Source organism: Neodiprion virginianus, chromosome 5 (genome assembly GCF_021901495.1).
Source record: "Neodiprion virginianus isolate iyNeoVirg1 chromosome 5, iyNeoVirg1.1, whole genome shotgun sequence".
In the NCBI taxonomy this organism is placed as follows: domain Eukaryota; kingdom Metazoa; phylum Arthropoda; class Insecta; order Hymenoptera; family Diprionidae; genus Neodiprion; species Neodiprion virginianus.
In genome coordinates this window covers 2,679,611-2,704,533 of record NC_060881.1, presented here as the reverse complement: position 1 = coordinate 2,704,533, position 24,923 = coordinate 2,679,611, and the positions used below count along the sequence as shown (strand labels likewise).

At 40.1% G+C, this 24,923-nt stretch overlaps 1 protein-coding gene and 1 long non-coding RNA gene across 2 annotated transcripts; one reads left to right on the top strand and one right to left on the bottom strand.

Moving 5' to 3' along the window:
• Window positions 1-27: 27 nt before the first annotated feature.
• LOC124304293 (T-box transcription factor TBX20-like) lies at window positions 28-22,198 on the top strand. The gene is made up of 6 exons (XM_046762294.1): window positions 28-194; window positions 5,152-5,302; window positions 15,149-15,458; window positions 20,389-20,535; window positions 20,946-21,468; window positions 21,720-22,198. Exons 1-6 carry the CDS (start codon window positions 56-58, stop codon window positions 22,196-22,198), a joined length of 1,749 nt encoding a protein of 582 aa, XP_046618250.1. The 5' UTR covers window positions 28-55.
• LOC124304299 (uncharacterized) lies at window positions 20,407-24,787 on the bottom strand. The gene is made up of 5 exons (XR_006908144.1): window positions 24,267-24,787; window positions 22,065-22,203; window positions 21,714-21,967; window positions 20,851-21,428; window positions 20,407-20,543 (listed from the first exon to the last, which is right to left on the bottom strand). It is a non-coding gene; the product is annotated as an uncharacterized LOC124304299 (long non-coding RNA).
• Window positions 24,788-24,923: the final 136 nt, after the last annotated feature.

Here is a 24,923-nt window from a genome sequence, read left to right as displayed (position 1 = left end):
GAATCACATAGAAAAAATCAAGGAAACACGGTGGTGATAAGAGACTTTATTTGAAATGAGCCGCATACCGCAGTTGGAACTGGCCAGGTTCCCACCGGCCAGTGTACTTCATACCCAACTTCAGATGCATCATCAAATGCTTTACCGGCAGCACAATATGACACACCATCATCATCATCATCATCATCCCGCAGGTTCGTTGATAACAATTTCTTACGTTTTAGAATAGCAGTAGACGCTTGCCATTGATGAAATAGTTTATTTACCTTTGACGTAGTTATGTATTTGGATATGGTAAAATCGATGCTTCGTTATTATTATCAAATTTTAGTCGAGCCAAGTTGTAACGATCGATAGAATTTTGTCAATAGTTAACAAATCGTATTTGGCTGAAGTCAAATTTCATAGTAATAAGAAAACGACTATTTCACCATATCCAAATGTACCTTTGTTGACGGTAAATAAACTCTCAGTAGCTCACTGAGTTACTTGAGCAGCGAAGTTTTCAGTTTTCGAATACGCTTGTCGAAGAAAACTCGTCTACTTTCACATTCGATGATTCGAAATGTGTCTCAAGTGCGTGTTGCGCTCGGCTAATTGGATCACCCATTCCAAGTACGCCGGCACTTATTACAGGTAATTTGAGACACTCCACAAATTGACCCTCATGATCGGCTGTTTTATCTATTTTTCAATCGTGGTGTAGTGTGTATAAAAAAAAAAAAAAAAGTCATCTCTCACCGAGTTTTAGATTTTTCGTACCACGGATTCGATTTTTACCGCTTCGAAAAATACAGAAACCAATTTTTCGAGCGAGTATCCCTAATCGATTATATTTAAATTTATTTCATTAATTCTTTGTTAAAAAACGAAAGAGTAAACAAAATTGCCGATGGCGAGGGTCGTACGTAGGTCGCTTCGGTTTGAAATGACATTTACATCCATCCAGTTCGACCTCTCAATAAGAACGCTCGCAATTAGAACGCCTTCGTAATAATCCGATCGGTAATGTGGGACAAATGTCGGTAACTCAACCATCTGCATACGTCGCCTATAATGTCATCGAATTTAAAATTGCCTCGGCGTGATTAAGGATCCGACATAATTACGTCTACCGTGTCAGCACCGTCGCAAATCCGGAATACGTTCGCAGTTCCCTTGACCAATTTTTTACATGTGCGTGTACAGTAGTCCGACCTCTCAATAAGCCCGCTTCTTCGGTTTCTCGCTCTCAGCATCCCTCCACTCGAATCTGGCAGGGTCCTATTGAGAGGTAGCGGCGCCAAGAAAGAGAGAGACGGAAATCGAATGGTGCGGCCGACGAAGAGGACAAAGTGGGGGTACCTCATTTCCTAAAAAAAAAAAAAATCTTCCACATGGGGGTGGTGGGAGGACTTACAGAGAGGTCCGACCGTATTTCGAATAGTTTACGGTGTTTTCTTACGTTCAAAGGTATAATAATTCACGGGTCGGAATGCCGTACATAATTCGTGCTGATCACTGTATTACCGACGGCTTAGCGTACAAACTATCGGCCATTGCTGTTGGATTAATCGATTTCTTCGATTAATCAACGATTTCGGATTAATCGTTTTCTTTTTTCAATCGATCGACCAATCGACAGTTTATATTCACCGTTTCTTCGATTAATCGAAGTTGCCTCGTAATAATTCTGCAGATCAATCGGCACCAGAATCGAAACCATGACGATTAATCGATCATTTGGTAAAACGATCAATCGAAGCTGCACAACACTGGTATTCGGCTGTTCAAATCTCCTCTCGCGCGCACCTTTTCCCATCATATTCTCAAAGACGCCCCTTACGTGGGACGCAAAGGGCGGCGCGAGGGGGGGGGGGGGGGGCGGGGTGAAAGAGACTATTACCCGCAACGGTCACCTTTTTTTCCATTTTATTTTTTTTTTTTGTCTTAACCCAAGTCAAACACAAAAGACAAACATCTTTATGCCATTAGGAATAAAAACTAACAACGCGATAATAGTTCGACCGGTAGTGTGGTCTCGGAGAGACGGGACAGAGAGAGAGAGAGAGAAAGAGAGAGAGAGACGGTGGGCAGATGTTACTTCGTGTCAAACTCTATCTGTGTATAATAAGTATAGGTGCAGGGCCCGTAATGTGTGTACAGCGCGGGCAAGCAGAGAGAGAGAGAGAGAGAGAGAGAGAGGCTGGGTGTAGTCAAAATCCCGGAAGAAGTCCTGCATCATCGGGTTTTAGTCTGGCCCCCGCCGGGGGAGGTTGGGTAGGTGGGTTTTGTCGCCATACCGCAGACCCGACCCCCTTAGGGACGATGAAAACGCTTCGGGAACACGGGACGGTAGTTTTCTTTCTCTTTTTTTTTCTTTTTTTTCTAGCCCCCCTCCCCCTTATTTACCTTAATTTTTCTTTGTTTTTGTTCGTTCCGTAATGGTGGCCCTCGCTAGTTGCGAGATGACAGCACACTTACGATGATGTTCCAGGGTGGTTGTAAGCGGGGGCTACTGTCGATGAAATTTGGTGAAGAGATAAAAGAGAGAGAGAGAGAGAGAAAGGGGGAGAAAAAGAGAGAAAAAAAAAAAAACTAACAAATTGGAGAAAATTGGTGGGACAAAACAAGCAGCTCCCTTATACTTTGCGACAGGATAATAATATTCATATTGAACCGCGGTATGTAATCATCGTTAATCTTCTCTGATTCACTGTACAATGCAGGATAAACGAAACGGTCTTACCGAGGGTCTTGTTCTCTTTATATATCAGGGTGGTTCGTTTTTTTGACATTTTTAATGTGCCGGTGAAAAAATTTGTGACAAGTACTGAAGAATAAAAAAAAAAAAAATGCACAAGTCCGTAAGGTGTACGTATAAAAATGAAATAAAAAATATTACGACAATTGGTAGCGATCTCTAAATATTTTCCTACCTCCTCCAGGTTTTGCGATAGCTTTTTTTTTTCAGTATTTGTCACAAATTTTTCGGGTGACCACCATAATATACGTATATGTACAGTCCTACTTATGAATGAAGAGTAATTAACTCTGTCTGTAGCTGGTAATCGATTATGTAACAGATTTTAACACATTTCTGGTCAATCACTGATGACGAATGTCGTTTGTTCGTTGTGAATGAGACTACAACGTTCACCGCCCGCTTTCCGCTCCTCGTTTATACAGTCATCGTTACCTAGATTCCATTTATCTCCTACATTTCGCGTAACACTTGGCCGCGTCTTTATACGAAATAATTGTGGGTCTCTTTTTTCAATGTATCCGTGGAGCCCCCAGACGAGGGATCGAAGGAAGAGTAGGAGGAGCTCATCGGTGACCCCGGGGACTGAAAGTCCCATTTTCCATGACCGTTCGTCGCGACCATTCAGTCGTCTTTATCTAAGGGGGTAATTCCGTTTTAATGGTTTGTTTGTTTTCTTGAGCTGCCTGCCTGCCTTCCGTCGCGTTGAAACCATCAGTCCAAAAGGTGGGATTCTCTTATAAGCGTTTCTTCCTCGCGTGTGTGCGTCTCTAATAAACGTTACGTCACAAGGGATGAGGGGAAGGAAGCACTTGGAACAGAGGCCGCGAATTATAAGTTCATTAGACACGACGACCTCGGTGGGTCGTGTTCGTTCTCCTTCTCCGAATACATCTTCCGACACTTCCAAATCCATCGTTAATGTCTCTCTCTCTCGGACCATTAACCACCAGGATTTTTACAGACAGATGTTGAAACGCAAATTCGTATTGTAGGTACACTTGGGTCCAATGAATCTGAGGCGGATAATTTTTTACACTAGACAGTTACGTTGGCAACACTGAGAAACCTGCAGCGCCATAATCGGCCGACCGCGAAACAAACTCAATCTCAATAAACGTAACATAACCCACGACCGTCGAATCTATCCTTAGAATTAACGTGCCAATCCAACAAGTCATTATCTTCGCGGTACTCTAAGGTTAGATTCGACGGTCATGGGTCATGTTACGTTTATTGTGATTGAGTTTGTTTCGCGCTCGGCCGACCGTGGCGCTGTAGGTTTCTCAGTGTTGCCAACGTAATTGTCTAGTGTAAAAAATTAGCCGTCTCAGATTCATTGTCTCCAAGTGTACGAACGTTTTACACTTTTTTTTGATCCAATTCCTTGTGCATATTATAGAAAATGGGTTAAGGTCCTAACGAGTAGGTTCATCCGTAAAGTGCCCCCATAAAAACAAGGGGGGGATGACGACGATGATGATAATAATTAACGCACTTCTTCGTCCGGCTTCATGTCCACTTTTGCTCTTGATATCAATTCAATTTGTCGATCACCTTGCGTTTCTTTCTCTCTTACGCGGGCGTTTTGTTAGACCGCCAATGGATGATTGGTACAGTTTTTACTATTCATTTCGCAAGGGCCGTTGTATCCTGAGACGCCGTTTTTGGCAGATCAAAGTACACCGCGGTCTGGTCATCCGTGTAATCGTTATCTCCTTCTTAGCCGTGAGTACAATGAGTCGGGGCAGCGACGCCGAGGATTTCTTCTTCTTCTTCTTCCGCCTCTTCCAGAGGACGCCGTCAGCCCCCAACCACCACCACCACCATGGAACCACCACTTGTCCTATCTCCTCTTATTATAAATACCCATAATACGCACTCGTTCGCCAGACCGGAAGGACAAGACACTTTTCTTCTCCAGCTCTCCCTTCACCCGTGTCAATTTCACCGCACTTGCGCTCTTTCCAGGCGAACATTATATACCTAGATCCATGATGTTTTGTTATGACATGTATACGTATATACACGTACGCACACACACATAATACATTGTCCATTGAGATGCGCGGATAATCCGGAACCACGCTGTGTCTTCGCCAGTTTTCTTGTTGTGTATAATAATGTCCGCGGTGTGTACTTCAGGTTCGGAATGGATATTACACGCTTGGAATAAAATTTGAAAATGGAACCCTGCCACCTTTCTATTCATTCCACTGTATTCCACCAGCATTTTCTCTCACGATTTTCAAAGTTTCTCCCAATATACATTTTTTATTTATGTATGTTATTTTTGTCTGTCCGGAAAAGAGACGTCGTCTTTTTCATTCACTGCACTATAGTCAGTGTTTAAAGTGCTTTTATTAATTCGTAACTAATACCTTTCCGTTTTCCTTTCTTATTTACAGAGGAACTGACCAACAACGGATGGCTTTTACCACCGACTCCTGGCGCCGGACCAACGCTACCCGGCAACGTATCGGTATCGCTTCAAAATGCCAAACTTTGGCAACAGTTTCACGCGGAAACAACGGAGATGATAATCACGAAATTGGGCCGGTGAGTGAAAGACTATGAGTAAAATGTACCAGGTTAAACTCTTTCCAGCGCAATCGTGCCGTCAACCGATGATGTTCCTTTCTTTTTTCACTCTTTCATCCTCCCTCACCGCCAAGATCTTGGTTTCCTAATTTACGTCCCAGGGACGCCAGGGATCAGTGTGAAACTCGTGAATAATCCAACGAAACCAAGGCACAACAGCCTCAGCTGACCTAAGCCGAGCTGACCTCGTTACCAACACCGAGTCCCGATACCCGGACCTTTTCCTCCATTCGACGTAACCATTCACGCGGCTATAAGTGCGCGGATTTCTCACTCACTCGGTGTGCATGGGAAGGGAGTCGGGCTGCCATCGGCTGTTTAAAATTAAAAGAATACACCCCGACATCCAGCGGCTCTTCAGCTGCCAGACCGACGCTTCCAGGACGGCCACGACGACGCGGCGCGTCTCGACGGCGAGACGCAGGCGCCTCCTGTTCGGGACCTTCGGGACCTCCGAGATCGCGCTTTGGGACCGGCACACGCATGGCTGACTCGGCCCTTTATATATATATATACATACCTATGTATATTTAGTGCTGCTGCTGGTGCTGTTGTTGCTTACCGGGATGACTGCAGTCACGTCGCTCTTTGCCAGACTTGAACCCCGCCGCGCCGCGCGGTCCCTTTGACATTTACCAACCGCGAAAATTTGGTGAAACACGTTAATTGCCCTCCTGGCTCCACGTGGATATACGTATAGACACTATGCAGAGATAACGATGATCGCACGCGCACGCTTGTTTTATTCTTATTTTCTTTTAGTTTTTTTTTGTACGCGGTTTTTTTTCCATCACCTACCTACCTTCGTTCGTGCGGACATATATTTGTCCGGTACGCGCGAATACTTTTTTTTTTTATTTTTTTTATTCGCATTATCATTCTTACGTACGAAAATTCGACCGTCTAGTGAACAATTGAAGTCGAAGCATCCACAATAATTTATTGACTATTTGTTGTTTAGTTTTTGTTTTTTTTTTATTCTGCAAAACCAAAGTTCGTTTATCACGACACTTCTAATCTTCCAATCTAGCTGAAATTGATTGTGTATATATATATATATTGTAACGAACCAGGGGTTACAGGATAAAAAATTATTAGGAGCGTGAGATTACGAAGCGAATAAAAAACAGTCTGGAAATTAAATTATGAGGAAAAAACCCTGGTGAAAATGATTTTTTACAATTTTCTACGAGTTATTAGGGAAATTGACGTAATTTCGTACAATTTCGTGCTAAAAAAAAAAAAAAAAATTGTTTTCGTATAAAATTGTAAATATCTGTAGTTTTACATAAAAACTTGTAGGTTATCATGAAAATTAGTATTTTTGTGAATAAAAAAAAAAAAAAAATCTACAAGATACTACGAAAACTAACAATTTTTCACGAAAAAACTATCCATATTTACAAATTTGTAAGAACTAATGCGAAATGTTTCAATGTCCGTAAAAATTCGTAAGTATGGTAGTAGAAAATTTCACCAAGGTTGCTTTAATGGAAATGCGTGTTTGAGGTTTTAAAAGTCCGAAGCATGACTGTTTTAACGATAATACCGATTGACGCAGGAATGAAAACTCCTCAAGTATCTTTTATCTACGACGACTACTACTTATAGATAATTAGAAAGGGTTGTAAAACTGGTGATTTCACCCTTTGTAACAATATCGCGTACCTTTAACAATAGCGCCGAGGGGATCGGAGATATAAATCGAGAAGCGGGATAGATACATGTGAAAACGAGAAAAAAAACAAAAAACAAACAAACAAACAAACAAAAAGAAAAGGAGAAGAAGATCAAGAAAATATAGATCGAAATGAATTAAAAAAAAAAAAAAAAAAAGGTATCGGGGGAAGTAAAACATTGGGCGGGATCATCGAGAGTTTGGGTCTCACGCGCGTTCGCCTGGTGGGGGGTCGTCTCAAGGCCCAGATATTGTGGGCATATAACCTATAATGCGTGCAGCGTGTATGGCCAAGAGAGAGAGAGAGAGAGAGAGAGAGAGAGAGAGAATACGCAGGGTGGCGGTGGTGGTTGCATTGCTGCCATCGGGAGCCGGGCCACCACCCCGACCGGGGGTAGGCAAAACCGACGGACAGTCGACAGACAGTCGCCGACCGGCGCCTCTGAGACTACTTCTTCTTTGTCTTAGGACCGACGACTTAGGGCCGCCAGGCCTCCTCATCTTCCCTCCTCTTTGCGCGGCCAAACGAGTCGCATGCCTCGCCGATGACCAGCTGAGATCCCCCGCATACCAAAATTACGCTGTACCATTAACCACCCACCACCCATCCAATCGATCTTTCGCTTTCTCGGTTTAAGATACTTAGCCCCCCCCCCCCCCCCCCCGAAGTCGAAGGAAACAAGTGAAGCTATTTTCAGGTGATTTACACTTTTTTCAACCTGAGGTATAATAATTAAAATCGTCGTGTATTACAGCGGTAGAAAAATTTAACTAAACGTAATGCCCCGGCAGGTTCACTTTTATTTGTTATCTGTTAGTCAATAAGACGTAATTTAAAAAAATTTCAACATTTAATTTGGAATTCTCAATTTTTTTTTTTCATTTGGTACTACATTGTGAACGATGCTTGGATCAAATCAAAAATCAAAAATATTAATGGAATTGCTGGTATATATATATTTTTTTTTCATCTTGGGTCCTGGTTTTGACCGAGTATACTTGCAAGTTTGTGAAAAATCCTCGATACGATCTTGTTGATCTATCGAGTATATAATTTACTCGATACCGATCGCCAATGCGATGTCTATGCGTCACACGAGCTTAGAACACATGAAGATAGAGCCGCCTAGCTTGTCTACACGCTTGTAAAACGCACTTCTGTTGGCGTCGCGTCGCCGCGTCCCTTCAGCGTCTCCCCCCCCCCCCCCCCCCCCCCCCCTAAAATATCCCCAACCGGACCCAAACCGATCGGAACTTGGCTGGCTACGCTGATTTAGAAAGTCGGGAAACGCGCCGCAGATATCTTCGCGGACCCCGGAGATCTCGGGTCAGATAAGCTGCCCGGGGGCCCGGGAGTTTTGGGCCCGAGGTGAGATCCTCCTTCGTTACTCCTTCCGTCCGTGCATATCACGCAACTCACTTCGTGTCATCGAATTGTGGTGGTTGTTGTTGTTGTTGTTGCATACGTACAATAACATGTTGAAGCAGTGTCAAGCCTTTCGCTTTTAATTTAGCGGTCCCAAATTTTTTGATTTTTTTTTTATCTCTACTCATTTTGGTTCAAACTCTCATCCCGCAACCTAAAATCCGGTTCTTCTACTTTCGAATTTCAATTTATAAGACGCGCGACTGCTCTGCAAGAATACCTAGCTATGCACTTTGGACAATTTATACGTACCCAAAATGCACTCAGCCCAGTCCCGGAACTAATTACAACCGCCGTTTGTGCCGACCCTGCTATTATCCAGTTCTTCCTTGGTCCGTTCCGTTGCAGGGTTACGTTTATATACCTGTGCTTCTTTCTACGTTACTATCTAAGAGACGGGTGAAAAGGTTTTTCCTCAAGGAATTTGGGCCTTGCTGTTTATGTTTGGTTTTTGTTTTTTTTTTTGTCTACTTTCATTATTCAGTCTGTTTGTAAAGAAGATGTACCGAAAACGATTCCTGATTCTTTTTAATCTTTGCACGCTGCGTAGCTGGATGCAGCGCAGCGACGATTTTCGACATTTCAACCCTAGAACGGTAACGTTATTATTTTTCTTTCGCCTGTTTCGGAAACGAGGTGGTGAAGAAACGTTGCAATTTTTTAAATTCCATCTCTCTGATTTTCTTCATTTTTTAACAAAGAATCACGTGGGCCGAAAAACTTTTTCCTCAAGTCAAAAATTGATGTATCTCGGATTGCAAAACGTATTTAAGCAATTCTCTCGTGGCGGGAAATTTAAATCCGCTTGGGCCGTTTTTTCACCCGCCGTTATCGTTCTAGGGTAAATATTCAAAAACATTTCAATCTTATTATTACAGATGTATAACACATGAATATCCATCGAGCTTAACATATTTCCATCGCCCACGTAAGATACAAATATCGAGTGACTTCGGAGAAATTATACAAGTTGCCAGAGATAGCTGACAATAATGTTCCGCATGTTCTTTTCATCGCCTACGTTAAAAACAAGGTCCGGTACGTTGATTGTAACGCTGCAAATTCAACAGAATCACGGAAGTCGAGGGAGGCGGAGTACAGTCGTGGAAGAAAAGATAAATTAATTAATTTTGCGAAGCGGTTGAGATAATTTGACAACCGCTCGTACGCGCTTGTAGTTCACGCGTGTCTTGCTACAGGATACAATTAAATGATAATTTAGAGAAAGATTTCGCACAATAACATGGATATAGTAAACAGAAAAAAAAAGACAAACGGGTTATGTGTCTAACTAGGTATTATTTGTCTAACTTGTCTAGCGAACCTTGGCCTAACTATTTTGCATTCAGGTTAGAACAATATTGTCTGCCAAAACAAGTTTAAAAGAAACAAACTCTTCCGTTAAAAATCATTACGATAATTCGAATCGTTCGATCATATTTTACATAAACAGATTAGGTATAAACCGTACAAATAAAAATTAAAATAAATGTCTTTTGGCCATAGGTGGCGTGACTGACGTCAAAGACTCGACTTTTCGGAATCTAGAGTTTAGTTTGCTTCGGGAGAAAATTTTTGCAACACCTCGATACAATACCGAATAGGTGTATACCTCCTAGCCAAACCTTAAGTACCACATGTTTGCCACATGCCAATTTTTTTCTAGGTTAGGTTCTAGCTTTGTGTCGGTACACAGGCTATGCAGCAAAGTCGCATGCTGCAGGCCAATTGAAACTGATCAGTACTCCGAGGGACGCAAACGAATTACTCGAGAATCATTCGCAATAACGTCATACTCTTAAAATGTTTCTCGCTTACCTTTCTGTCTTTTTTATTTATTTTTTTCACTTATTTTTCACGTCCATTGCGTGCGGTTTGTTTTTTTTAGTTAATTTTTTTTCACTCCTTTTCTGTGAGTTTCGCTGCCCCCCCCCCCCCCCCCCCCCCCCCTTAAAATATACGTTGCTCAGAAATGAAAGCAACTGCATTAATATTACAATTATAGACAGCACTTTATAGACAGTTTTTAATCGTTTGAATGAGAAAACTCTGAAATTAATCCTAAAGTATTATAAAGCTCTCATCATGCATTATCGTTATACATTTATAATTAGCTAGTCGAGCCATGCTGTTTGCATTTTTGAATTCATATATGTATAAAAGGACTTTGTGTCCGTAAAATTTACAAACAAAATAAACATGGAATGAAAATTGCGCTTTCGAAAATACCGTTTGCACAACAGTGAGTCCCAGTTTAGGGGGTTGAAAAAGTCGGCGTTGCAGCAGGGTGAGGAGGGAGAGGTCGGCTTAAAGTGCAGGCGCCGTCAAGAGGGCGTCAAAGATGCTTAAGCCTTGTCTATGCTTTTCTATATATACACGCACAGACGCGTAAATACGACTTGACACAACCGCGTGGAAAAGTCCGAATTACGGTTGTCGCCTCGGTGAAAATTGGGCCCGAAAACCCGACGCGTCTGTACATATCTATGTGTCTACATATAGATACGTGCCAGGGTGGTTCGTTTAAAAATTTGTTTCTTTTTTTTTCCCCAAGTTGCCACTCGAAAAATCTGTGACAAATACTGTAGAAAAAAAAAAATTAAAATTGTCGCAAAACCTGGAAGAGTTAGGAAAATATTTAGAGATCGTTACAATAATTATTGTAATATTTTTTATATTTAATTTTTACGTGTACAACTATTACGGACTTGTGCATATATTAGTTTGTTATTTTCGTATCGTTGTCCGATTAATCATTGTTCATGAAAATCGGTACTGAAAACTAAACAGGGACATTATTGTTTATGCTATATTCCTATTTCGGTAACAAAAAATTTTGTCCAAATTTCATCGCGAGAGGATTAGATCCTTCGGATAAAAGACGAGAACAGACAACTTTGGAATTGTTTAGCGCAGTTTGGTGTTGATTGAACTATTGATCGGACAACGATACGACAAAAAATAAAATTACAGACATTACACGGATGTATTGTTTTTTTTTTTTTTTCAGGGTACCGTTCCAAAAATTTGTGACTAATGCTTTTAACATATATATGTAAATAACATATATATGTTAATTTGTGACTAATTTGTGACTAATGCTTTTAACATATAAATATATATATATATATATATATATGTTAAAAGCATTAGTCACAAATTTTTGGAACGGTACCCTGAAAAAAAAAAAAAAACAATACATCCGTGTAATGTCTGTGCAAATGTGCCGGTCTGCAACAAGCTTGCAGGTTCGCAGGCCTGCAAGTCTGCAAGTCTGCAACACGATTGTTCTCTCTTAACGTGGCGCCGTCGGCAGACGTCAGTTTTACACCCTGACTGACGCCACTCGACGCCAGGCGACGAGACGCCAAAATCCTGATTCCCTACACGCTTCGGTCACAGTAGCTCAATTGTTGTAATTGATAGCTTTATCACACTGTTGGAAGAATTTAACTACATACAAATATCCCACCAGGTTCACCGTTATGTTCTTGTGTTATTTGTTATATTCAAATGCGTTTTTGTAATATCGACATTTAATTTGTCATTTTTACGTTTTTTTTTTTTTTTTTTTTTTTGTCTTCCGTCTAATAACACACTTTTTTTTCAATGTTTCAACGAATCCGAAAATTTTAGCTCATCCTGCCGGGACGTTTTTTTCTTCTAACCGAAGAATCGCAGGGGAAGCTTTTAAGGGCGGTTTTCAAGTTTCTCACTTGAAAAACATATCGTGTTATTACGTATGTAATTGACGTTGAAATCTAGAAAATTTATCGTAAAAAAATTCAGACTGACATTCAACCTCGATTTGTTCTTCTTCTTCTTCTTCTCTGATCTTTATTTTTCCTCGATATTTCAAATAATATTTTCAAATATATATATATATATATAATTCCAAATTTTTTGAGGAGGAAGTTTTTTTTCAGAGAGGTGAAAAAACCGAAGACGCAAAAATTTCAGGAATCCGAGATATGTGCCATATATACGTATGGCTTGAAACGGTTTTCACTTTCTTTTGTCTTCTTTTTTATCCTAGGTATATATGTGTGGTTGTATTCCTATCTCAACCTTAACCCCGCATGCTTCCTGCATGGTATATATATATATATATATATATATATATATATATATATATATATATATATATATAGGTATACACCAAACTCTTGAAGGCGTGTCTTACGGTGCAGATAAAAGGCGAAGTTGCAGAAGCGGCAGCAGCAGCAGCAGCAGCACGACCGAAGCAGATACCATAATACAACAATTATCACCGGTTCCTATCGCGTGGCAGACGATGCCTTAAACACATAGTACATACGTATATATATATATATATATATATATACTTCCTGCAGGCGTGGTCGCGACGCAGGAACAGACGCGGAATCTGGCACGCGCGGAGTGATCAAGAAAATATAAACGAGATGATCCATACGCGTTGCGATAAGACTTCTTTTTCCGTACCTCGTCCGACATCGAGCCGAAGTCAAAAATCTTCACTCTCATCGATAGAATGTTGCGTTTTTTTTGTTTGAAAATTTTTTTCACCGTCGAACGAAAAATAAAAAGGCTCGACAACGATCGCGTGACTAGATTTGATGGAAGAAAAATTGACTGAAAATCTTGTAACATACGATGTTGTAAAGGTTGTAACAAGGTTTTCGAATCGGTGAGGTATACCCGATTCCAAGCACAAAACTTACGTCATCAGCTCGAAATAGGCGGGAGGGATGAACGGTAATTACGCGAGCAAATACCAAAAACTACCTTTCACCTACCCCAGCCAGCAGAACTAAAAGCATGGCAGGGATTTGTGACTCTTTTTAACGGTGCGGAATTTTCGTAGGAGCTTGACTTTCGGACAAGTCCTGCAAATGTTTCCGAAGTGTGTCCGCTTATACCTATGCATAACTGTTGTGTACCGTTTACACGGAGCCCGATCTTTTCCCATACCCATTATTGCTAATCCTGCGATAATATCGAAGGAATAATCGCTGCACTCGGCACTCAAGTTGCAGTGGTTTGAAAATTCTTCTCTCTAAAAGTAGGAATAATTGTACGTGAATAACCAAAGGGGGAAAAAAAAAAAACGAAAAAACTTATTACAGCACACGACGGATGTGGAAAATAATTTTTTCTACACGCGAGATTTTGGAACGGATAGAGAGAAAAGTAAATTTTGTTGTAATACCGCAAGTTGGAGAAGCGGATGCTACGCATGTTACGTACAGTATGTATAAAAGTATATATATATATATCTCTGAGTGTAAGATAAAGAAAAATCACTGCGGAAACGACATGCGTTATGTACGCGGTTATTTATCGTACTTTGTCAGGGAGGCGGCGGCGCGGGGCGGAAAGTGCGGGGCGGGGGGGGGGGGGGGGGGGCGAAAACAACTCGGGTAAAATCTTTTAATCTGTACTGGTATTTCCGGTGAGAACGAACGACGTTAACAGGAACCACTTTGCAGGTTTTTGATAACGCTGATGGTTATATTGTATACATACATACGCATTGTGTGGCAGCATGCGGCGTTTTCAACGATGACGATGACTAATTACGTGGTTAGAATAACGATTGGCGTGAATTTTTCTACAAGGAAATTCCTAGGGGCTTATATCCGTCGGCTCGATAACTTTATAAGCTTAAAATTGTAAAAGCTATTAGTAATAGATTGGGAAAATGTTGAACAGGCCAACGTGAAACATCGTCGTTTGAATATCAAGATGGCCGCGGTGCCGACACACCTGCGATTTAATTATCGCTCTAGGATGAGTTTCGGCGAGTATGAGTTACCGATTGCAATTTTTAGCCGTACAGAATAACGGCAAGAAGATTTTGTTCATCGATTTACCATCGGTGGAAGTTTCTAAATATCGTTAAAGATCATTATCACCGGCACCCGAACGTCATGTTTTCTTTTGTCTTTCCTCCGCTCCCCACCCTGACTCTATTCCTGTTTATTTATTTATTCACTTATGTTCAACACTAGAATCCATCTTGACAGACGTTTCGAGGCGTGTTTAGCCGCACTCACACAAACCCATTAAATCTCACGCCTCGTCTTCCGGCTCGTCGGAGGCGCGGGAATTAGCAATTACCACCGAGCAATTAGCATTATAGTACATTAGTTCGGACTTTGAGTTCCGGCTACCACCGATAGCGCCTAAAACCGGACTGATTGTCATCCATGAGTATCGAGTTTTACGATGAAATCTCGCTTCTCCCTGGTATTAAACGTACGACAGTTACACGTATGTAAGGTGGTAGGTAACAGAGAAGGCGATCGATCCGACGATTACAACGACAAAGACATTTGTCCCTGATGATTTATGCCCGAAGAATACTTAGTCGTAAAATTTTTCGAGGAACTTCTAATCGTAGCTTCCTCTTTTCATTCCAATACACCAAGGCCTTCCGCTTATCTCCGATCACTCGCTTCTTCCAACTTGGAAGAAGAACTTACATAATCGGTCGGGCATTTCAGTTTCTATAATTAGTTCTTATTACTAGTCAGTTCTCGCTGTTCTTCAAGCCGCTCTTCTGCGTCGCAACCCCTTTCGGAATTATATTATTATCATCATCATCATCATCATCATCATCATCATTATTATTCTTATTATTATTATTATTTTTGTTTTGTCCAATCAACATTAACGTCCGAATTGAATGAAAACGTTTTCCAATTCAACCTTCCAGCCGGATGTTTCCGTCTCTTCAGCTTCAAATCGAGGGCCTTGAACGACGCGGACGTTACTGTCTTCTTTTGGAAGTAACGCCGGCGTCCCGACGCCGTCACAAGTACCTCGGCGGGGGCGGAGTAAATGGCGGATCGGTAAACTCCGGCAGGGGATGGACGACCGCTGGACCAGCTGAACCTCAGCCACACGTTAATCGCAGGGTTTACCTTCATCCGGACAGCCCGGCGACCGGTTCCCACTGGATGCAGCACCCAGTCAGTTTCAATAAACTCAAGTTAACCAACAACGCCGTCGATCATCACAGCAACGTGAGTATTTTTTTTTTTTCTTCCTTTTTTCTTTCTTTGTTAACGTTGTCCGACGTACATATATTTTTCACAGTCCTGTTCTATATTGAGAAAAATTTCATTTGTTACGTTGACTGGAAAAATTGAGCAGAGCAGGTATCGTTAAAAAAAAAAAAAAAAACTGTTGGAATTAGGAAAAACGAGGTGCGCGTAACCATTTTGCGCCATCGTCGATCCTTTTTTGGTTATTGAAACGCAAAATCATTTTGTTCGGCTTACTCTACTTTTTTTTAGTCAAACGAGGCTTTAGCGTCAATTTATCGTTACGCGAGCGTTAAATTTTCGCAACGGTTACAGTTATGTGAAAGTTTAATTCGTTTGTTTATAAATCGGTATGTTTTTTATTGATAAAAACTCGAGTAACCGACTGATCTATAATCGACAGGAAACTCGTACAAATTCATCATTGGCATGTCAGCGGAAGTGAAGCATAAGTTGTAAAAAATTTTGCAACGTCGGTGTTTGTTTTTCTTTGTTTTTTTTCTCGTCTTTATCGCATTTTTACTTGCAACAATTGCAAATCTACTTGCGAATTATACGTTGACTTTTTACACGGACTGCAGAGCTTCGGGCTTTCGAGGGGTCTAAGTTTTACATGGAATAAAATTAAGATCCGACAGACGGAGAGAAAAAAATTCTCGTTCCCTTTCACGTTCGATGGGAATTTCGGTACGCGGCTTATGGCGGCTGTGCCTTTGATACCGCCTCCTACCATAAAGCCATATCAACCTTCCTAAATTCGATTTACCGTCACTTGGGTTGGGGGGGGGGGGGGGGGGGGGGGGAGTATGCGGGGTAAAAACTGGAAGCCAAAAGAGAGCGCGTGTTCGGTTAACTCTTCGAATTTATCGTAGACTAGAAAAAAACCTTTCTAATCGTTGTGATAAAAGCCGCCGCGTACAAAGCTGCAGATCGGGCTGCGCAAGTATTACCTGTACGTTCAATAAAAATGGAGGGGGGGGAGGGGGAAGGGAAGGGGGGATGACGATTAGGATGATTCGAGAGGCGCCTCTTTACCGCACACGCTGTGAGTGAAAAGCTACATTTGTCGCGATAGGATGATTTTCTTTACTTCTAGGTGGGCCCTGCCTGCTTTCTGTGGACTGACCCTCCACCAAAGGCCCAACCTTGCCGGTCTTGTCGCGTTATTATCTGTTACGACGAACGCACAAGCATTAGTCGGCTAGCTACCGTTAGACCCGCTGCCGAACAGATAAGACCCTAACGATCTCGGTGCTCCGACTGGCCCATCTTCTTGGGGATCCGCTCGGGCAAGGCCCAAAAGTTGATTTCTAATTTTCGAATCAACGCGGCAAACCTCGATTCATTCCTCTTCGGAATATACGTGTCTATAGTCGTACACCACGTGCCGTCTTCGCATTATGACGAGCCGTACTAAAACCGGACTCAAAGCTTAACGATCCGCGCTTCAATTAATTTCGATGATAATTATATGCGTATACTGCATTAGTTTGTTTATCGATTCAGGATTCATTTACCGATCTATGTATAATCGTACAGCTTTTAACGCTGTAAGATGCAAGGTAGGATTTATCATAAGTCGGTGGATCACGTGATTTTTTACATATTAATTATTATACGTAGGTATATTATACGTTAGATTGTACGAAGAACGTATTTTTTTTTTTTTTTTATAGGGAATCGAACGACGATCTACAAAATAAAAAAAAAATATCCCGTCATTTTACGATAAATCTGTTATTTCGAAAAAGTTATTTATCGTCAAGGGTCGAGAAAGGATCTTAAAACGACATTTTGAAATAGTAGATATTTTACGTAAAATGATAAGAGACCGTTTTTTATTTTTTTTCCTACTTGTTTGTAGCGAGTCGTTCAATTCCCTTCGAAAAATTACGTTCTACGGGTCATATCGGTACGCCAATGCGTTTACGTGTTATAAAATTCAATGGTTGAAAGAAAAAAAAAAAAAAAAAAAACGCTATTCCCCACGTTACTTAAATTTGGGGAAGTATTGTAGAAAATCGCGACGAGGCATACCTCTAAATATTAATAATTATCAAAAGCTGAAAATTTGAGACGGCATCTTTTTTTTTTTTTTTTCGTCGTCGATTCGAACAATATTTTCGACTCGGAGTTTGAAATGATGAAAAAAAAAAAAAAAAAAAAAATATACAAAATCGTAAATTTGTTTTTTTTTTCTCTTGCGATGCGTGTGCCTTTTTACCATCGTCCTTTCACGAGACACGTGCTCTTCCGCGCATGCGATGCCTGGTTTCTGCACCAAGGATATCCACGTATGTGTACGATATATACACACACACGCACACACACACATATATTTATACACGCGAAGCGTTATAAGAATGCGAAGAAGTAGACCTCCCATGCATTTCTCGGGCATGTCGGACTTGGTGTTTCCACCGTAATCCGAGACCGCAGCCCAAGCACCTAGACAAGAAGCTGTCTAAACACTAGCGTCTTAGATAAACGGCCCCCTTATTATGCGTTATACGTGCTTGTGTGTGCGTGTTCTATACGCACTTACTCGCTTACTTTCTTCTACTTTCTTTTTCTTTTTTTGGGTTTTTTTTGTACGTACGCACGTCTCGATGCAGCTTCTTTAGGCAGAAACATAAGCAGCGGCGAATGTGATCTCCTCGGCTTTCGACTGCGGTAGGCGCGATTTTAACGGATAGATGCTTACGATGTATGTTCGACTTTTTTTCCTTGTAGGTGTTTATGTGTACGTGTATGTGTGTGTACGAGGCTTGAGAGGGTCAGCGGAGTATAATTTTCAACCCTCTTAATATTATAGTTTATTATGTATACAGTACGCTTGCAAAGAACGGGATAAAGAAACACGCATACGTGAAAAAAATGAAAATTAGTTTTCTTGCTGTTACCGCAAAGTCTAATATCCGTTACTATTCATTCTCATTACGATCGCTGTTGCTGTATTTTCTTGCAACTGTTGCGAAAATTTAATGCTCGCGCAACGATAAATTGACGTTGAAGCCTGCTTGTTTGACTAAAAAAGTAGAGTGAACCTCGGAAACTGATTTTGCGTTTCAATTACCAAAAAAAGATCGATGATAGCGCAAAATGGTTACGCGCACCTCGTTTTTCGTAATTCGAACAATGTTCGAACAGTTTTTTTTTAACGATACCTGTTTTACTCAATTTTTCTAGTTACCGTAACAAATGAAATTTTTCTCAGTTCGCGTTACATACAGGATTTTATTTCCGACACAACTCTGGCCGCAATATTAATTTGTAAATTCGGACTTTTCGGAAAATGCGTTTTAGAGAAAAATTTGTCATTTTCGTCCCGCTTTCGAGGTCAAAAAAGTTAACTTTATGGTCGAGTCCGGAATAAACAATGTTATATACATATCCGCATTGGGGTTGATTGAATACCCCCCCCCCCCAATTAAAGACTTGTATATTTTTATCTAGTTTCCTTTCGCTTCTATAACTTTTACTATATTGTCATTTTAACGTGTGCGTATGGAAACAAATTACGGTAATCCAAGTTTAAATTTTACGGTTTTTATTCCTTGTAAATTAATGTTTTTTCACGATTAGAACTTCACTGCAAAAGCACGCACACACACACACATATATGTATATAATTTCTTTAATAACGCGGAGCAGTTAGCTGCACGAAGGGCTGTGGAAGTGGGTTATTATTGTTATAATTGTGAGAGGCGTTGTTGACCCGATTAAACCCAATATTTTTCACAGGCAACAATAATTCTCGTATAAAATCCCTGCGGGAAGTCAGAAATGAAAAATTGACCGGCCTTTTTGCATCGCTAAAATTACTTAAAACTAGTTTTCAAATTATTTTCATTGGGTTTGTAGGAGAATTGCAAATTTCTACTCGGTTCTTGTATCGATATATACGTATATAGTCATTATTATAAATATATAATAATTAAGTTATAACGAGAAATTGACGAGGTAATATCGTTGATATTATATTATTAGATATGGTGAAAAAATGTAACCTAAATGGCAAACGGCAGCTGCAGCTTCGTTGATCACGGAGGCAGGAGGAGAGATTTTAATTTCAATTTTCTGCAAACTTTGCACGCATTGCGGCGGGCTGAAGCACAAGAGTTTAATTGAGATATATGGGGATAACACAGAGATTACCGCGTATCTCGTCTCCTCTCTTAATAACGCGCGTAAAATCACTTTGAGCAATGTACGTGCGAAGCCGCTGCAGTGCAATAAAAAGTTCGACTTGCGATAGATTCTTGCAGTTATAGAAATTTACGTACCTGTAAGTTCGTTTCGGCGAATCTTTTCTTTTTTTCTTTTTTTTTTATTCAATTTTCTCGTTCTATTATTATTAATATATATCATTTTTAAAATTTTGGGTCATTTCGACGTATCGATTTTCGGGAAAACCACTGTTAATTAACGGTATATCACTGATCCAATCTCTTTTACTTAACGAGCCCGAGTCTGATCGTCACATGTTATGATACGAAGAAATCACATCACCTGACAGTAATTGATGTACTCGTGTGTGGAGGGTTTTTTATGACATTACAAATCAAATAACCGTTCGGAATAATAAGGCGGAACAATGTAAAGAATTTCTTTATCTTCCAGAATTGATATTTAAATGAACCAGTCTTACGTTCTATACATTGAATAATAAATTATCACAACCTTCATTTATTACTTACTTTTTGTTTTCCTTTATTGTTGTAATATTTACGTTGGTAAATAAGTTTTTCGTTGATAGTACAAGCAGCGGGTCAATCGCACATTGAAATAAAGAAGCAAACTTTGTTTAATAAGACAATTTTTCTCTTTCATTAGGCACGTGAGAGGAATAAAACGACTGTTGTAATTTATTGAAAATTAAACGACATGTTCTTTTCTTCTTTTTCAGGTCGTCCTGACGTCGATGCACAAGTACATTCCTACGGTTTGGATTGTTAGGTGTGACGATGTATCCAGGCTGACATTGCTCTTCACGCAGCCAGCCTCGTCCTTCTGTTTTCCGGAAACGGAGTTTATCGCGGTTACCGCATACCAGGTAAATGCCTGCAGGTCGGAGAAGCGAAGAAAAAATCGTTTAAAAAAATGATAGCGTAAAACGCAAATGAAATTAAAATTGAAATTAATCTGAGTAAAAACTAATCACACTTTAGCTAAGATTTTGTTTTCCATTATAATTTCTATTCAACGCGTAGTATAAGAACGCCGCTTTATTCGTGGTATAAGAAACATTGCTGGAGTTGTATCAATTTTTTAAACGGCTTTATTATTCATAGCTTCAAGAATTTTTTCATTGAAATTAACAATAAAACGGTAACATGGCGCATATTGGATCGTCCAAGCTGTAACTTACCCCTTAGAAAGTGTACGTCAAATCGTTTTCCCTTAATTTCTATCGCGACTAGTGAAACAATTTCTGAGCCTTGTTTTGACCCGTTAATTTCACAGAACGAGAACATCACGAAATTGAAAATCGATAACAACCCGTTCGCCAAGGGATTCCGTGAGACGGGTCAGTCGCGTTGCAAGAGAAAAATGCAGAGCTTCGATTCGTCGGAAGTTGACGAGGATCACCTCCCGCATCACGCTGGAGTACGGGAAGAGGACGACGAGGAAAACATGTCCTCCTTGGAATCTGCTTCGAACCCTCTGCTGCCCCAGGTCTTCGACGAGGATCAGCGTCAGCGGGCAAAACGGGTCGCCAGCGAAAGCGGAAGTTTCGACGACAGCGGCGTCAGCAGCTCGTCTTCCTTGGCCGATAGAATAAGTCCTCAGTTTCAATTGAACTCCGACAATAACCGGAAGAGCTCTGCCACACCGGCGCCCTTTCAGCCCCCGCTTCATCGGCCTTGGATAGACCACGAGGAGGAGAACAAGGAGAACGCAGGGGACGACGGCGTCGCGACGCCTGATTCGCAGAGTCATCTTATTCTGCAAAACCGGCATACCACCGTCGAAAACAATCAGAGTGGTTAGTTCGACGTTATATCACTGTCAAAAATTTCTGTATGGAACGCTTCGTACACTGTATATATTCATTTTAAATTTAAGACAAGTACGTAAAGCGATTCGCGTCGCTGTATCGAGAATTTGTAAATTTGCAAACTGATTTTGTAAATGTGTAGTACATTCACGATAATCTTTAACGGTTGAGTTACGCATATTTTTTCCCTTATTTCGCGCAGTTATAGAACGTTTTTAATGCATTTCATTTACCAACAGCGTGGCAGCAATACCATAATCATCATCATCATCATCACCAGCAGCAGCAGCAGCAGTATCCCTCGTTCGTACAGCCGGAAGTACACCATTATACGCGTGATGTATTTTCACCACATCATCATCGTCAACAACAACAACATTTTTCGCCGGCCGTCGAGTTCGCCAGAATTAATCAACATATCCAGAATCACTATCAGCAGATGCATTACGGACAGTTGTACTGCAGCCAGATCAGTCAGCTCCAAAGACTTAAGAATATAGCCATGCAATTTAACTCTCCACGTTTTACTCCAGCCTTGACACCTCGGTGCTCTGACCTTTCTCCACCGAATCCAATCCTCCTACCTTTTTCCCCGAGGGTTAATAAAGTTGCAATCGCAAGCCAATTCGACCGTCACTCTTGTCCGCCTCTCAGTTCGCCTCCATCGCCTTCCCTTTCATCCGTGGCTTCTATCGACGGGTCCTCCGCATCTAGTTGAGCTTACTATTTTCCCATGACAAAAAAAAACTGATTTTTACGCATAGATTACGCTCATTTCTACACGCGATGAATGTCATTCTTTTTATTACCTTCTCGCGTTGACATTCTTTCGTAAAGGATTATTTCCAAGCTTGTGAGACTGACTAAATATTTTGCAATGCATCGTATGATATTACGCGTTTAGTTATATAGTCATATACAAATAGGTTCAGCTGTATAAAAATATATATATATATATATATATATATATATAATGCATGCCAACCAGAACTACTGGTTTCCAGTATTTCGTCTTTCTTTTTCTTTTTTTATACAAATTTCTGACAATTCCACTCTTCTCATGGTCGTTGCATCGGAATTTTCACTATCGATGTCTGAATTCCGAAAGTATGGAACGAATACAACTGCTTAGGGATGCTAATTAATCGAATGTTAAAACTTGAACTGTTACCTTGAAATTCATATCGTTAGCAAGTACTATATCACTTAACGTAGCATTAATCTGTAAATATAGATATACCTTGATAGAATTACCGATATAGATATATTTAGTGCTCACAGGTATGTGTTCAATATCACATACCCGTCCTAACAATCGCACTGATGAAAAAATGTGTACTTTTGCAGTTTTTATTATCTCAATTGCACATGTACAGTACAAGGTATGTTAAGCAGGTATTAGTCAATGTAAGCCTGAGAGATGATAGCACTGTTATACACATACTTTTGTATATCTATTTATAATGTAAGTCAAAGTTTATATATTTTTTATTGTTATCACGATTATACTTTAACGAAAGTTTTTATTCTTTGTTAAAATAAATAAAAACAAATTTTCTTAATGCAACTACAGTTACTAGACATCGTTTTCGTAACGACTATAATCGAGGATATTAGATTTATATTTAATAAAATTTAGGAAAGTTGATGAAAATGTTAGCGCCTGACCGAATACAACTAGACATACAAGTGTGCACGCGGCCTATTCGTCAGGCGCTAGCTGAATCAATCATTCGTTTATTAGTTCATTTATTTTGAATATAAAATTTACAAGTATATAAAGTAAAATAAAAGTTTATTTATTACCTGTTGGTACAACTAGACTATAAACTAATAAACTTGTAAGTTAAGACTATAATTATTAAAATATAAAAATAAGATAGTTCAATATTATCGAATTTGTATCGCACGCGATTATAACGTTCGATGTGACTTTAGATTGCATCACGATTGTCATATCGAACAAAACAATAATATTTCACGTACTCACAGAGTTTCTCGAGCGAAAATTTTATCACCTAGTTCTCAAACGTAAGCTAGGTCAGTCATTATATTCAAATTCACTTGGCGATCGGATTTGAAAACCAATGAGGTAGAATTTCCTGGTGAACGTTAAACGATTAACGATGTTATGTTATACTGAATATTTCTTTAACACACAGACACGTAAGCCGCGTCGTTGCTCGGGTTAAATTAATTAAATATGTCACCAATCCCTCGATTATATAACTTCAAATTACCTCATTTCACAATCAAAGTCACGATCACTTGGGGCGTGAAAAGATTGATTTAAAACAAAGCGGCTTTTTACGGAATATCTCGTATTAAGCATTGACGTGCTAACTACTCTGATACATATGTATGATACACGTTCGACGATCAGCCGCGGTCATTAGTATATCTTATCGAGACTTCGTTCTATTATGATAAAAACGTCTCTTTTCAGTACATAACAGATACGTTGCACAAGAAGGGTGACGAAGTCAATGACGGCTTTTACGAAGTTTCCGAAAATCGGCACAAATGTCAAACATTCACATCGTATAATTGACACGCAAGTACGTAGAAATACTCGTATATTGATCATTCCAAAAAAAAAAAACACGTCAAACGAGTTGATCAACTTGGATTAAAATTTTATACCTATATTATTATTATTATTATTGTTATTGCGTCGATAAAAATTTTCGCAAATCGTGTTACGAGATCCGTAATTTCGGCAGCGGTAACGACCTTGAAGGTTTTGCTTGCGTGATACGTATAATAATATAAATTGATACACCTACCTAACTAAAAAATTAGTAATACTGCTGTCCGTTCACTTTTTGGCTGTCGCGCGTGTTGATCAAGATAAACATATTACGTTTCAATCTGTTTTACCGTTTGTTGTGCGGTTATTGCCGGTTATTTTGAATTTCAAATTTTCACACTCGCATATAATGCCATGTGTAGACTTTCCTTCTTCTACCTTCCTTTGTACGTACGCATCGTATTCCGCGATCGCTTATGCTACTGCCATTAATTCCATATTTTTTATCCGCTTGGAACGTATAATTTCATATCAATTATTCGTGATTCAACTTTTTTCGCATGCCTTGTTTTTTTTTTATCCGTCTATCTGAGTCAGCCGCATGTAATTTCGTTCCCTTCGACTGTAATTAATTCACTTCTTGATATGGGACCACGTCACACTGGTAACACCACGTAAACAAAAGACGTAACGTAATAATAATTTACCTATTAATTGAATCGACGGCGTTTTTATTTTGTCTTATTCTCTCCGAAGAACAGATCACTTCAGGTAAAACCTGTTTGTGTAATGTTTGTCGGTTCTGCGGAATCCGAATCACGTACATTTGTGTTTTATGATGAACACATGCAAATATACATCAACCTTTGGCGGTAGTGATCGAGCAGTTTTTAGAACTATATTCAAAGCGATA

Coding starts and splice junctions, on each gene's coding strand:
- LOC124304293 (XM_046762294.1), top strand. CDS start 56: ATGAGCCGCATACCGCAGTTGGAACTGGCCAGGTTCCCACCGGCCAGT. Junction 20,536..20,945: donor TCGCGGTTACCGCATACCAG/GTAAATGCCTGC, acceptor TTAATTTCACAG/AACGAGAACATCACGAAATT. Junction 21,469..21,719: donor CGTCGAAAACAATCAGAGTG/GTTAGTTCGACG, acceptor ATTTACCAACAG/CGTGGCAGCAATACCATAAT.